Source organism: Mirounga angustirostris, unplaced genomic scaffold, assembly GCF_029215605.1.
Source record: "Mirounga angustirostris isolate CCGP_5_RB_7025 unplaced genomic scaffold, mMirAng1.0.hap1 SCAF_16, whole genome shotgun sequence".
Classification (NCBI taxonomy): domain Eukaryota; kingdom Metazoa; phylum Chordata; class Mammalia; order Carnivora; family Phocidae; genus Mirounga; species Mirounga angustirostris.
Window position 1 is genome coordinate 33293660 of NW_026991724.1, and position 14722 is coordinate 33308381.

The 14722-nt window shown below is 53.6% G+C and overlaps 1 protein-coding gene across 2 annotated transcripts in view; it reads left to right on the plus strand.

Annotated features, from left to right (window-relative positions):
- Positions 1–14722, plus strand: part of ZNF423 (zinc finger protein 423) — a 338493-nt gene that overhangs the window by 51713 nt on the left and 272058 nt on the right. For both annotated transcript variants that reach the window (XM_054511334.2, XM_054511335.2), the window contains exon 2: positions 10441–10500. In XM_054511334.2, the coding sequence (XP_054367309.1) occupies positions 10441–10500 (60 nt within the window). The remainder of the gene's footprint in view (positions 1–10440; positions 10501–14722) is intronic.

The window sequence follows — 14722 nt, forward strand, 5'->3', positions numbered from 1 at the left end:
TTGTCACCTTCCACCAGAGCTGAACAGCTGGTGGCCGAGCACCCAATGTTGCCACCGACGCAGGAAGTGGGAGCCAGACCCTGCCGTAAATCTACATTTATATGCTGCACGTTGCTGGTTAACGAGATCGCGCAGGGGTGACTGTATGAAATGAAATATATATATGAACGAGGAGATTAACCTCAGGGAGAGGGGATTAAACAGGAGGACAGCCTGGGAGGCCTGAGGCCCTCCAAGTGTTAAGGCCCCGGCAGGCAGTTCCCCAGAAAGGGAATTTGCAGGAAACCCCCCAATCCTGAACACATTTACTGGGAGCACAGACACAGTAATCCTATTTAGTGTTGCTCGCTGTGTGCCAGGCACTGGGCTAAGCTCTTTACGTGTGTTACTTCACTTTGCCTTCAAAACAAATGGGGATTTTATGACTCCCACCTATTTTTTTTAAGTTTTATTTATTTATTTTTTAGACCCAACGTGGGGCTCGAACTCATTACCCTGAGATCAAGAGTCACATGCTCTTCCGACGGAGCCAGCCAGGGGTCCCCACTCCCACTTTGTAGATGTTGTGTGTTCGTGTAAAAGGAAATCAGAATTTTATCTGAGGTGAAAGTAGAAACTCACCTTGGTTCTTGGCTGGTCCCCCCGCCTTGAGCTTTGTCTGGGACCCCAACTGTGGGCCTCAGAGCTCCGGGCTAGGGCTGTAGGTGGCAAGTGGTTCCTGCCGTCCAGGGACCTGCCGGTCACCTTCCCTAGCTCCCACCCCTCCTCTCTATGTACACTCTGGGTCCTCACTCTTTCCACCTGTTTCTGCCTCACTCAGAGATTGGTATTCATTCAGCATCCTCCATCATCCCTTAGCTTAGTTGTTCATTTATTTATTCACTCAGATCTTAGGTGCCCCCCCCTGGGGGGGCCACAACCATAGCAACGCTTATCAACGGGGAGTCCACAGCCTAAGGGTTGAAGGTCAAAGTCAAAGTCCCTTTCTCATCTTTCTCCTAGTACCTAACTCAGAGTCCTGGGTCACTTGAGGTCCTCGGTGCTTAGTAAAGGAGGAAAAGGCCAAATACGCATTGGACGTTATGTCTTACAAATCCGGGCAATCCTGAGAAAAATCACTGATCCTGAGAAAAATTCACTGGCCATGGGTGAAGTGTGTGGATGTGTCTCCTGCAACACGGCTTCTCTTATGGTAGACAGCCACCAGGAGTAGCCTGGGTGCCCAGCACCGGGGCACTGGCTCAGCCCGCCCTGGAGCCTCCTGTGACAGGGCCACCGTCAATGGTGACAGTGGTCATGCACGGTTTTTATGGGAAAAGATGCTGATCGTGGTAACTGGCTGAGTTAGAAAAGCAGATTCCAGGGGCGCCTGGGTGGCTCAGTCGTTAAGTGTCTGCCTTCGGCTCAGGTCATGATCCCAGGGTCCTGGGATCGAGCCCCGCATCGGGCTCCCTGCTCCACGGGAAGCCTGCTTCTCCCTCTCCCACTCCCCCTGCTTGTGTTCCTGCTCTCGCTGTGTCTCTCTGTCAAATAAATAAATAAAATCTTAAAAAAAAAAAAAAAAAAAGAAAAGCAGGTTCCGGAGCAGTTAGTGGTGTTCAGTGATACATCTTGTTACAACTTTCTGGGAGGCTGTAACAACGTATTTATACCCAGAAAGCTGTACTTTTTGTTTCTCATTTTTAACTTACATGTATTTGCTAGTTTTCTACATTGTAAGTGAATTGCTTATGTCAGAGACTTTTATAAAAAGAAAAGGATGCTTACTCTAGGAAACAATAAGAAAAGGGCAACTCTTGAGTGAGTTCCTGGTTTCCGATATACCTGGCACCCTAAGGGGGCAGAGTCTGGGCAGGGTGGGGGGTTGGTGGGGCAAGCCGGGGAGGTGCAGTGGCCTGAGCCGTGGACTCCCTGTGGCTTCTCGTGACTTCCAGGGCTGGCTCCATCTCCTGGCTGCCACCCCTTCCCTCCCCGCGCCTCCCTTGGCAGGCTGCTTTATCCAGAGCTGTGCTAACTGGGCACATCTCTTCCCAGATCCGTGTTCGGCAGTACCCTGTTTGGAACCTTGACATTGGCCAGTTGGTGGGAGGATTTACACTGCAGAGAGCAGATGCTACAAACCAGCGCCCTTTCTCCCCGAACCACCTGTGAAACATTGGCCAACACACGACCGTCTCCATTGGTTTCCCCTTGACACCCCAAGGAACCTGTGTGTGTGGGGAGACCCCAGAGGATGAATTCTCTTCCTAGGTTCCGCTGGTGCTGGCCCAGGAAGGAACGTAGGGAATCTTCTGTAAACTGGAATCACTGGGGAGAGAATCAGATTCTTCCTTTTCTTGGCTGACCCCACACAGTCTGGAGCTAGAGCTTCTGTTTGTTGAAGGCAGAAGTGAAACAAAGGGGTTAAGAATCGCAGTCCTAGCTTCACGCTGTCCTAGCTCTGCCACCTTGGGCAAGTTGCTTGGTCTTAGTTTTCTCATCTATAAAATGGGGTTAATAAATGTACTTGCAGGATTGTGTAGGCCAGCGGTTCTCAAGCCCTAGCATGCACGAGAATTACCTGCTGGGCCCCACCCCCAGAGGTTCTGCTTTTAAGAGTCTGCATTTCTTGGGCGCCTGGGTGGCTCAGTCGTTAAGCGTCTGCCTTCGGCTCAGGTCATGATCCCAGGGTCCTGGGATTGAGCCCCGCATCGGGCTCCCTGCTCCGTGGGAGGCCTGCTTCTCCCTCTCCCACTCCCCCTGCTTGTGTTCCCTCTCTCGCTATCTCTCTCTCTGTCAAATAAATAAATAAATAAAAATCTTAAAAAAAAAAAAGTCTGCATTTCTTTTTAGAAAAAATTTATTTTTTCTAAAGGTTTATTTATTTATCTATTTATTTCTTTATTTTAGAGAAAGAGAGAGAGAGTGCACATGTGAGCAAGCAGGGGGAGGGGCAGAGGGAGAGAGAGAGAGAGAATCTCAAGCAGACGCTGCACTGAGCGCGGAATCCAACGGGGCTCGATCTCATTACCCTGAGATCCTCACCCGAGCCGAAACCAAGAATCAGGTGCTCAACCGACTGAGCCACCCAGGTGCCATGAGAGGCTACATTTCTAACAAGCTGCCTGGGGACTACATTCAGAGAAGCTGCAGAGCTTGGTGCCTGGTGAGGGCTCGGGAACACCTCACGTAGGGAGCTTTGTGTGTGCGGACTCCAGGGCCTGGAAGCTAGGGTGCCTGGGTTCCAGGTCTGCTTCTGTCATCTCCGCTGCCCTCCTGGGTGAGCTATTTCTCTTCTCTGGGACTTTATTTTCCCTTCTGTGAAATGGCTTGACTTTCGGGCAGCAGCTGAGGGAGCATCTGTAAAAGCCCACTGATACCAGGTGATTCTGGTTAAGAGTGGCAGGCGCGGGGGGGTGGGGGGAGAGCTTTGAGGGACCCCGGGCCACGCTGACTTCTGCCTCCTCACCCAGGCTGTGGCAGCGCACCGGTCCCTGGGGGCTGTTGACCTCCCCAGGCCTTGCTCCTCCTCCGACAGAGCTTTGGGGTACTCTTTCAATAAAATGAGAAAGAGCCATTTTAATTCACTTGGATGCCTGGCCTTTGCCATATTGTCGTTGCTGGTCCATTCCTGATTCCATTCTCCACTAAAGTGGACACGTCGGGTGTGTCTGTGACATTCAGTTTCCTGTCCTCCTGCCCCGTGCCTGGGCTGGAGCAGGCAGGGCGAGGGATGCGTAGCTGGATGTTCATGGCTTGGAGCTAAAGCCACACTTGGAAACATCCCCACTGGCCTTGTGAGCCCACGAGCTGCTTCTGGACAGATGCTTCGGCTCCCTGGGGCCCCAATGCCTCATCAAAAAAGTGGGGATTTGAAGACTTTCTCAGAGGGAGGCTGGGAGGATGAAGTGGGAGCCAGTAGGTGGGGCGCTCGGCATGGTGCCTGGTGCCACAGGGGCTCAGTGGAGGTTGGCTTTCCCCGGGGGAGAGCAGTCCTGGCTCTGGCCCGGATCTGCTCCAGTTGGACACACACCCAAGTGTAGTGGAAGGTGCGTGTGCGAATGTGTGCAGTACGTGTGTGCTGTCATAGGTACTTGTGGAAGGGGAAGCTGTCGGGACCAGGACGGAGAAGGCCAACAGACTTTAGCCCACTTTGTTGAGGCTGTTGAAGTTGCATCCCTGTGTGGTGAGCGAGTGAGCCCTGATCGATGAGTGATGTCTGCCATGGCTGCGGGATCGGGGAGCTGGGTTAGGTTTACCACATCTAGTCCATCTCTGGTCTGGTGAGAGCCCATTCCTCTCACACGTCCAGCACACTTGTAATGCGTCATATCATCACCCTATTTTTCACATCGTCATTGTTATCATGTTCATTTTTTTAGGGAAGAGTGGAGGAGAGGAACCCCATCTCTGCAAAGTTGCTCCGTATGTAGATTCTGCTGGGATTGGCCCTTCTGTTCCTTCCGCAGATGTCTCCCAGCCCTTCTCTTTTGGGGTGTGTGGTGTGGGGTGATGGTGGGGGGGTCGGAAAGGGAGGGGAGATGAGCTGGCACAGAGGCTGAGCCCCCTGGCTGGGACCACCAGAGGGTTCCACGTTTAGGGACACCACCCCTGCACTGTGGCAGGAACTGGGAGGCGGTGATACCAAAGGACGCAGGGCTGTCACTGGACCCTTTCTGGGGGTGGGGTGGGTGAATCTCATGGGAAAACTGATGTCACTGTTGGAGCCCTCCTGTCTTCACAAGTGCAGTGACACCGTAGTGGTCACCCGGGAACCTGGGGGAGAGAATGCCGACGTTGATTGCCTGTTTACCTTGGGCTGTGTGCGTTAGGAATACCAGCTCATTCCATTCAGTCCTCTGGACCCTCCTGTCAGGGGGTACTCATAGTTTGCCCATTTCCCAGAGGAGGAAACCGAAGGTCAGAGTGGATCAAGCATCTTGTCCCAGATCTACTGGCCTGGAAGTGGCAAAGCTGGAGGATAGTCCTGGGGAGCCCTATTTTAGGACTCCCTACCTGAACTCCTCCATTTTATAGCTACTCTCCGGGTACCCTCATCTAGTCCATCTGTCCCACTAGACGAGCTCTGATGGATGACTTCTGGAAGGTTCCCCTTCCCAGTAAGGATGGACCCACTTCTTTTTTGGAGTTCTTGGACTATTACTGGATGTCTTTCTGTTCTCACTGTTTTCTTGCTAAGCAAGGCAAGGGAGAAAAGGAAGACAATGGCCAAGCAAGATCCAGGCTTCTGCCCCCTCTGCCCAGGATGGGCCAGGGGAAGGATTTACGAATAATTCTCAGAAAAGTTGCATCTCTTTATAGGTACTCATTCTAAAGCCAGTGTTTAAGGGGAAAGTCAAGCATTGCCAAGATTGCTGTAAACATGGATTACGAAGCTGCCCACTTGGAGACCCACCCACACTCTCTTGATGGATCTGTGCAACAGCTTTGCCTCCCACATTGGATCATACTGCCTTTTGTTATAAGCCCTAGATCAAGGGGAAGAAGTCTTCTGGTTAGGAGCCATGTTGTCCAAAAAATAGATTTCTTTAAATCCTAGGCTCACCCTCCTGGTGGTGAGGTGCAGACCGACTGATGAGGGGGCTGCAGAGTCCTCATCCTCGTTCTGGGGCTGTGCTCACTGGGGAAAAGGCAGGTGGTCTTAACTGAGCTATTTCAATTGTTACTCTCGTTTTGGCAAGTGGTCAGGGAATCATGAGAGCTAAATAAATGGGTCATGATGTGACCCTGTTATGAGATCTTGGCTCCTCTGAGGGTCTGAGCTTGGTGCTAAGGGGGCTGCCATGGGGTGTGGGGGGGTCTTGGGTCATTTTATCTTTAGCTGTGGAGAGCCTTTGCTTTCTCCTGCCATCACTCCCCCAACTCAACTGACTGCCCCGAACCCATCCCCACCTGAGAGGACCCCAGAGAGTGTTGGCCTAGTGGTTGGGTTTGTTTGCACTTGACCCTGGTCGTTTGGCCCTGAGGCCTGATGCCAGAGGTGGTCATGGGCTACACTTTACAGTATATTTGTGTGAGTTAGAAAAAAGGGCTGGCCATGCCTCTGTGCAAAAGGTGGGTACATCTTGCTCTAGGCATTCATAGCCCTGCACCAGGACACGCTGTTTAGTGGAGAGTGTGGGCTAAATTTCAACCCTCTCTCACTACCTCTGCTGGGCCCCTTGTGCAGTGCACAACCCGCTCAGCCATACACAACAGTCCTCCCTGCTTTACGCTTTTTCACTCCTTGAGATTGCTTAGTACTAAAAGTCGGGAATAGTGACACTGCATTTCATGCTTGACAATGAGAATCTGGGCTCTAGGTATATCCTTTACCTTCCTCGGCCCTGGCTTAGTGTAAGTGAGAGGGTTTCTTTAAGGATGAGCCTGGGAGAGGCAGTCATGTGGCTCTTGCCTGGCTCACCACCTCCACTGGGGCAGGGATGCCTCTAGGGAGCCTCTGTCTGACCAGTGTGGGCCCAGCCCTTCCCTTTGGGTGGGATGATTAGTGGGGCCAAGGCCAGTAAAGCACGGAGAGGTCCCCTAAGACTTTGGGAACACCAGCTAGAGGTGGGGCCAGCTGAGAATACTCTCAAAATAAAAGCCATTAATTTAGTGGTTCTTAAACCTTTCTTTGGCAGGCAGGAGGTGGTGGTGGTGTTCTAGATCTTTTTGATGAAACCCATGGATTCTTTTCCCAGAAAAAAGCCTGTCTGTTCACATGTGTGGAGGCTTACATCCAGGGGCAGGACCTTCTCAGATCCTTGAAGCTAGGCCAAGCAGCTGGTCCTGGTGTGGATTTGGGAGGAGGGAAGGGGGTTCCTGGGCCCTGCTGACCTTGCCGGGGGCTTCCTCTGGCCCTCGGGTTAGTACTCACCGCTCTTCATCTCTCTCGTTGCCTTAGAACTTGTCCCCGAGCTTTCCTACCTCTGACCTGCACCTTGTCTGCCAACCCAGGTCCTGTCTGACCTTGCCCCCGCTGCCCCCCAGCAGCGGCCCTGGGGAGGTGGCTTATACACGTGCCCACCTGGCACCACATGCCCCATGCTGCTGGGTTTCCCAAGTCCAGAGGCCCAGCACACAGTCCTTGGGCCTCACTGGCATGTCGTTGATGGCAAGGCCATCCTGGTGCACAGGGGCAGGCTATGGGCCCTTCCAGGGTAGGGAGCTGTCGTGACTTACAAGCCTGCTGCTGAGCTGGGGAGACGGTGTCTGGTGAGGCTCACGAGCTGTATACTCCCATGGGGCAAGCAGACATCCACAGCTTGTGATCCCAGAGCAGAGAGAGAACAGAGTTGTGATCTGTCTGAAGCCCAGATAGAGCTTTGGAATCCTTCTTAACACACCCTAAAAACCATGGTTAATACACTCTGTGCACTCTCCAGTGCGAACCCAGGCCCTGCACCCCCTCTGTGTATACATACTCGCGGCCGTGCCCCGACCCTGTGTGTTCACATTCACTGTGCCCTCTCCCCGTGCTGACACACTTGTGCCCGCACTCCCTCCCAGGTGCACACTGGCCTCGTGCACCCACCCTGCCCTCCCCAGTGGCCAGCATTCCCAGGAGCAGGTGTCCGTGTTCCCCCTGAGATGGCAGTGATGCCAAACGCCTTTCAATTAAAAAGTTGGAGGTAGAGTCTGCAGAAGTTTCCAGAAAGCACCTAACTCCTCTGGCCGGCTGCTAGGCAGCCCCTTTGGCTGTTATCCATATGGGCCACGGTGCTGATAAGAGTTTTCCTTCCTCGGGGCCTGCTGCCCCCGCCAGTTATCTCGCCGTGGAAGAGACCGGTCTGGACAGAGGCGTCACGGTCCGGCTGGGGGGGGAAGGAGAGCCTCTGCACGTTCGTGGAAACTCACGGTGGTGCTGGCGGGGCAAGGGCTTGCCTTTTTCTCATCAGGAATGCATAAAGGATGGCGTGTTTCTACTTTGCTAAGCGAAATGTGGGGGTGGGATGTTAGTGGGGTGCAGACAGCAGTCGTAGGAAAATGCTTTCATGCCCCATGGCACCAGGCGGGCTGGCCACGGGCTCCTCGCTGTGAGAACATGGCTCTGGAGAAGCCGGTGCGTGACGCGGCCACTTGCCTACGGTGTCCGCCACTTTGAACTTCCCCAGCCGGCCGGCATCGGGTCGCTCTCCTCTCGCACCTCTGCAGGCTTCTGGTCCTCGGCAAGGGAGCCTGAAATCCTCCCAAGGGCTCCAGAATGGCAGATGTCTTCATCCTTCCCATGATGGCCAAAGCCTGATCTTAGGGAGGGAAGGGTTGGGCATTTTGGGGACATCCTCCAGACCTTCAGATGTGGAAGGTCACGCTTCTCAACCAGAGGAGTACACCGCGGACGAAGGGACAACTGGGGTCATGCATTAATGTCATGGTGCCCGTGATCGACATGGTACCAATAGGGACGTGCAGACCTTGCTGAAGGTGACCAACAGAATCGCCGCATGGTAACCTTACAAACCGGGAACAGCTTCTTAATGGAAGCAAAATGCATAGATCTTAAAGTAAGTAAACGGTGAAATGTGAAGGAAATGGATTTTCAGGTGTGGCGGCGGGCGCCGTTAACTGCCCCTTTCACGCACGGCTGGCTTCGGATCGCTGGGAGCATCATCCGCCCGGGTTTTGGGGGCTGTCTGGTTGGAATCAGCTTAGCAAGTAGGATCTGTTCTGTCTGGTGCGAGGTCCTGATTCATATTTACAGAGCTGTGTGTTTGAAAACCCACCCCGGCTGTAACTCGCTGAGTTCAAACCAGAGCCTCGGCCCCACCCCAGCTCTCCCTGGCCTTTCATCGTCTGGATTCTGCCTTTCTCCTCTCAGGATGCAAACTTGGGCAAGAGAGAACACTCTGTTAGCATTCCTTGGCCTGTTGCTCCTTGTCGTGGATGTCCCCTCTTGGGCGCGGTCTGTGAGGCTCCGGCTGGGGAACGAGAGCGGGGACAGATACATGATCAAGGGGGCCGCCCCTGCAGAGCTGGACTTGTCCAGCCCCGGTGCCAAACCTACCTGAGTGCCTGAGCCCCTGTTCCAGCAGATGCCTCCATCACCCTGCGCAAGCCTCTCTGCCACCCTATGGCTTAGGCACCATTATGAGCTATCTTTGAGATGGCCAAACTGAAGCTTAGAGGTTCAATAATTTGCTCACGAGTCAGAATCAGGATTCGAATGCAGGACCAGAGCCTAGCCTGCATGTTCCTCTCACTGCTCGGCTACCCAGCACGCTTGTGGACCTGCCTTCCGTGGGCTGGGCTGGGGTTGCTGCTTATCAGTCCCGAGTTGCTAGGATTCTGGACAGCATCCTCTGCGCCTCTGTATGCGGTGGTTTCAGACTGCATCGGTCTTCCTTTCAGACCCACTTGTGCGTTTTAGACCAAACTCTGCACGTACTCCCTGTAGCTCTGTACGACCTCAGGCACATCGCTTGGCCTCTCTGGGAGTGTTGATGAGGAGTACTCGCAGTATTGCTTGGAAAGCACCCAGCACCGCGTCTGGCTCACCGTGTGTGCCCACGGAGGACAGCGACGGTGCAGAGGGAACGGGCGGGACCTGGTAGCTTCAGTCTGCACAGGTGTGGAACTTCAGAGCCCGTTAAATCTGAAAAATACTGTGTATGCACATTTTTGGCTTAAACATTTTACAGAGTCCATAACCCAGCTTTAATATTATTACATGCCCTAAACTGGGATTAATTCCAGGACAAGAGCTTTATTATGCCGAATAGAGTTTCTCCCGTGCTCCCCTGGCACTTGGCCTCCATCTCCAGCAGCCTGGTCTTACATGTTGGGGTACAGGGTGATGGAGGTGCCCCATCCCTACCCAGCCTTGTTCTGTGAGCTCAGGGGCGGGGTGGAGAGGTGAGTTGCTTTCTGATGTTACAGCCTGTGACTGCTGACCACAGGACCTTAGCATATCCTGAGGTTTGTCTGTGGGCCAGTTCTCTCAGTGTGTGCAATAGCACCCTGTGCTCCTCCAACCTCTGAGGGTGGTCTTATTTGCTTCACAAACAAGCTCTCGCATTCCGGTGGTGGCTTAAGGGGCTTTGGGGAGGAGGACAATGTCTGCGGGATCAGGGAGAGGTCTGAGTCTCTGCTGTCTTCCTGCGAGTGGCTCATGGCTTTCTCTCACGTGATTACAGGTAGTGATCGGCTGTAGCACGGTGAAGAGAAAGATCCTGATGCTGGCTCTAGGCAGTGCTGTGATTGATTTGTGATGTCTGCTAGGGACCCAGAGATGGGGAAACTGTACTGATCCAGCACTTACTCGCTATTCAGGTTTTATTCTGATTACTTTACATGTCCGTGAAGCCAACAAAGGCCTCTTTGTAGGCTTTATCCCCTTGCTCCTGATCGTGGATATTATAAGGACCCCCACAAATGACCCTTCTTCCTTGCCCTGTTCCCCTCCCTGATGGCCTGTTTGTACAGCTTCAAAACTCACAGGCCCATCTCTGTTCTCTCTTTCAGTTGAAGAGGGGGAGGCCTCGGACTTCTCGCTGGCCTGGGATTCCTCCGTGACTGCATCAGGTAAATGCCCAGGGGCTGCTGGGGGAGTTGCTGGGGGTCCTGGGGGGCGGGCTCAGGAACTCAGGAAGCTACCCAGCTGGTTATGGAAATCATATTCTTCATGTCACATTCCTGTCTCCAGGCCAGACTACCCTGTGCAACACGATTTTTATATCAGTTCCATATGGTCAATAAAATCTATTACATACGGAGACTAATATGCCCTATTCTCCTGGGGGACCACGTTTCCTTCTTGTGGGCGCGTTCAGAGGGGCCATGATACCCCCACTACACAGGCTTTGAAGCCCCCTGCCATGGGCCTCATTGCACATTCATTCCAGTCTAATTGCATAAAACCCACTTTACTAGGATGTTTAAACTCCAATTGAAATCACAGTCCCCAGACTAGCCCTCCCAGAAGGGGATGCTCTGCACTCCCAGGCCAGCAACCCAAGCCCATGCCTCTAGGGGGAGGTAATAGGAGAAGTTCAGACTTGTGGGATGTGTGGCCCCCATCGGGTGATGCAGGCGACTTGGCAGTCAGGGGACTTGGGTTTTCGGCTCACTTCTGTCCTTGCGTAAGCTCCTCTGTGCCTCAGTTTCCCTCGCTCTAAAAAGGAGTGAAGGGATAGAGTTTTTCTAACTGTAAAGTCTTGTAATTTGGAGCTGCCTGTGGAATTTGGGATTAGAACTGGCTTTGGGGTCCTTGGGAGCTCCTTAGTGGGGGGCATGACTCTCCTGTTTGCTCTGCATCCAGCCAGCGCCTCTCTTGGCTCCCAGTCCGGCAGGTACAGCCTCTCCGGCCTCGTCCCTGTCCCAGGATCCTGACCAGCTGGTTCTGGATTTCTGGGGGGACTGGATCCAGGCTGATCTTGAGGAATCTTGGGCCTGAAGAGACTCTGAGGGAATCATTTAGTCCAACTTCCTTGTCTTCTAGCTGGGGAAACTGAGGCACAGAGGGAGCTTTGCTCTGGGTCAGTAGTTCCAGAAATGTGGTGTGAGGCATCAGGCATATGAACATTTAACGTTCGAATGGTTATACATTGGATTTGTGATTTTATGGCTACTTGTGACTTACGATGATGCTGAAGTCATTTAAGTGAGAAAATTGCATTGACAATTTTAAGTAATGGTACACAGTGCTTGGGTTCAACAGAAATCATGAATATGGTTTGTAAATGACAGAAATTTGGGAAATGCTGGTATAGATTGCACAGAAGGGAAGTGGAGAGCTAGCATTGGAACCTGGGTTCCAGGACTCCTTGTCCAGTGCTCTTTCCAGCATGATGGGGAGCTGCCTGGAGAGTCTGAAGGGTCCTGGTTGGGTCCTGGCTGACTCAGGTTTGGGCACTGTTGTATCTGCAGGTGCCTGGCCCTTGGTGACAGGGTCTCCCTCCCTGGGAAGGGTGTCTGAAGCCAGAACGAGGGGGGTGGTGCTCACATTTTCAGAAGAGTCCAGGGTTAGGACAGACCTTGGGGTCCACACTGGGTAGGTTGGAGGAAAGGACTGCATAGCCCCTGTCCTGTCTCTTCCTGTACAGGGGATATGTACTCCCCCATGGTTGGTGGAAACACAGTGAGATTATAAAGCTCCATGTCTCCTCCAGGGATCCTGACTCATATCGGGGTGCATGTGCTCAGGCTTCTGCCAACTCTGAAAAGGATCCCCACTGTGCTCTGAACCAGGAAAGCGCCCAGCGTGGTGTCCACATAAGGTCCTGCTACCTTGCCACTTTCCCAATGGTACTGGAGGTAGTGAGGACAGACAGGAACAGCAGTGGGGTGCCAGGAGGGCAGTGGCGTTGGTCGTGGTGGATGGACAGCCCCGCGCAGGGGGCATCGGGGCCCCAGGCTGCATCCCTACGGCAGGGAACTCTCGGTCTGTGATGCTGAGGGGGCCGTGTGGGGGCCATGCTGGTCTTGGGTTCTCTGCTGCCGTCGTGGCATGGCCAGCCTCAGGGCCTCTCTGGGGCAGTTGGGCATCGCGGAGGTTGTGGGATTTGTGCGTTTCCAGCCAAGAGCTGAGCATGCCCCATACACTGGTGCAGGAAGAGATACATGACTCTTTGTGAGTCCCCTCCAGCCCTCAGGGACTCATGGTGCCAGTCAGCTTTGGATCATCTGCTCAGAGATGGGGAAAGGGAGGGCAAAGCATCCTGGGCATTGGATAATCCGCAGCCAAGCAATGGATTGTTTTGTTTTCATTGGCCCATTTCTGGTGATTTTTTACAGTGTGCGTATGTGATAAATTTTCCTTCCCAATTTTGTTGGGCTTGGGCTATTAAAAAAGTCAGCTTGGATTCCCTGAGCATGGGGCTTGTGAGATGGTACAAATCCTGGGTGAGGGGACAAAGTCAGTCTGGGAGGCAGCCCTGGATGAGGGTGATGTCACATTTATTGAGCCTTGGCTTGGTCCATGCCAGATATGGAGCAAATGCTTGACCTGCGGTATCTCACGGAGCCATCATGACAGCCCTATGAGGTGGGTGCTGTTTCCAGCGGCAGCACCAGAGTTCCTCCATAGGCTGGTTTAGGGGCAGCCATCTGGTGGCGGACAGGGCCAGAGGCCTGGTTAAAGCTGCTTTAGTGTAACACTTTTCATTAAGCTGAGAAAATGTCACTTGGCCGCATCAGAGAATGGGGGCAGGTGCCAAGGAAGATTATGGGGGGAGCAAAGCCTCCCCAAGCCGCCCTTGGCTCTGCCGCTGCGAATTGCCATCTTCATCTGGCGGACGGGGGAAGGAGGCTCAGAGCTGTAGAGTAGCAGACCCACGGTCCCTGGCCAGCAAGCTGTGGAGAAGGAACTCGAACCCAAGTCCGCTTGCGGCCAGATCCTGTGGTTTCATCTCTGCACTGCATGGTGCCAGAGGTGGGCAGGGAGGCCGAACCTGACAGTGTGGCATCGTGGGGCTTCAGGAGGGTCCCTGGAGGTACGGGCCATGAAGGGTCTTTGGCTCATCAGATCAAAGGAATCCAGGGTGAGGTGAGCAGGGTGCGCTGAGAGTGTTTTACCAGGAGGAGCTGCGGGCCACGGGGCAGCTCCTTTCCTTGGGGGCCTAGTAGCTGGGCTGCAAGCTTTGCGCGGTGCCCTTCCCCCTCGCCCGCTTTGCCCTGCCTGTGGGAGCGTGATGGAGAACTCCAATAAAGAAGCAGAATGCCCTGTGTGCTCTCTGCTCACCTCTGGCCTCCTCCGGCCTCCCCTGCCAGGGGAGACCTTATGGTCACCACCCCCAGGAACAACCTGGCCTGCTGTGTCTGTGCCCTCGCGTCAGGGCCCTGACAGTGATGGAGAGCCTGGCCCGGCCTGCCAGGGGGACTGGTTCAGAGCAGGGCTCCCCGGCGGGCCTGCGGCTTCATGGGAGCGGGGAGCGCCGGCCTCCGCCTGCCCCTCGGCCGGCAGATCCTGGGCTCCTGAGAGCAGAGCCCCGGGACCGAGCACTGTGCTCAGAGCCTAGGTGTGGGGTGCGTAGTAGGGGTGGGGTTTTAAATCATTCCCCATGGGATCCTGATTTTTCTTACCCATGAGAAGGGGGTGAGGGGGACGATAGCTTATAAGGAGATAATGGGAGCATAATTCTGAACCTGTTTTGAGCCCACAGATGCCTTTGAGCATCCAGTGGGAACATTTTACGTGTGATTTCAGGGGAGTTCGTGGGTTTGAATGGCCTCAGAGATGAGAAAGCCTTTTGTGAGAGCCCCATAGAGGTCCTCCCTGTCCCGAGGCTGGCCTGGGGCCCAGGTGAGGGGGCAGGCTAGGGAGGGTCTCTGGTAAAGTGTGACACAGACCCTGCTAGGCACAGACTGTGCCAGGGACCTGCACCAAATTGCCAGATCATCTGAGTTTTTATTTATTTATTTATTGAATCATTATTATTATTACTATTATTATTATTATTATTATTATTTTAAAGATTTTATTTATTTATTTGAAAGAGAGAGACACAGCAAGAGAGGGAACACAAGCAGGGGGAGTGGGAGAGGGAGAAGCAGGCTTCCCACTGAGCAGGGAGCCCGATGCGGGGCTCGATCCCAGGACCCTGGGATCATGACCTGAGCCGAAGGCAGACGCTTAACCGACTGAGCCACCCAGGCACCCCGAATTATTATTTTTTAAAAATTTATTTATTAGGGAGAGAGTGAGAGAGAGATCACGAGCAGGGGGGAAGGGTAGAGGGAGAAGCAGGCTTGCCACTGAGCCAGGATCCCTGATGCGGGACTTGATCCCAGAACTCTGCGATCATGA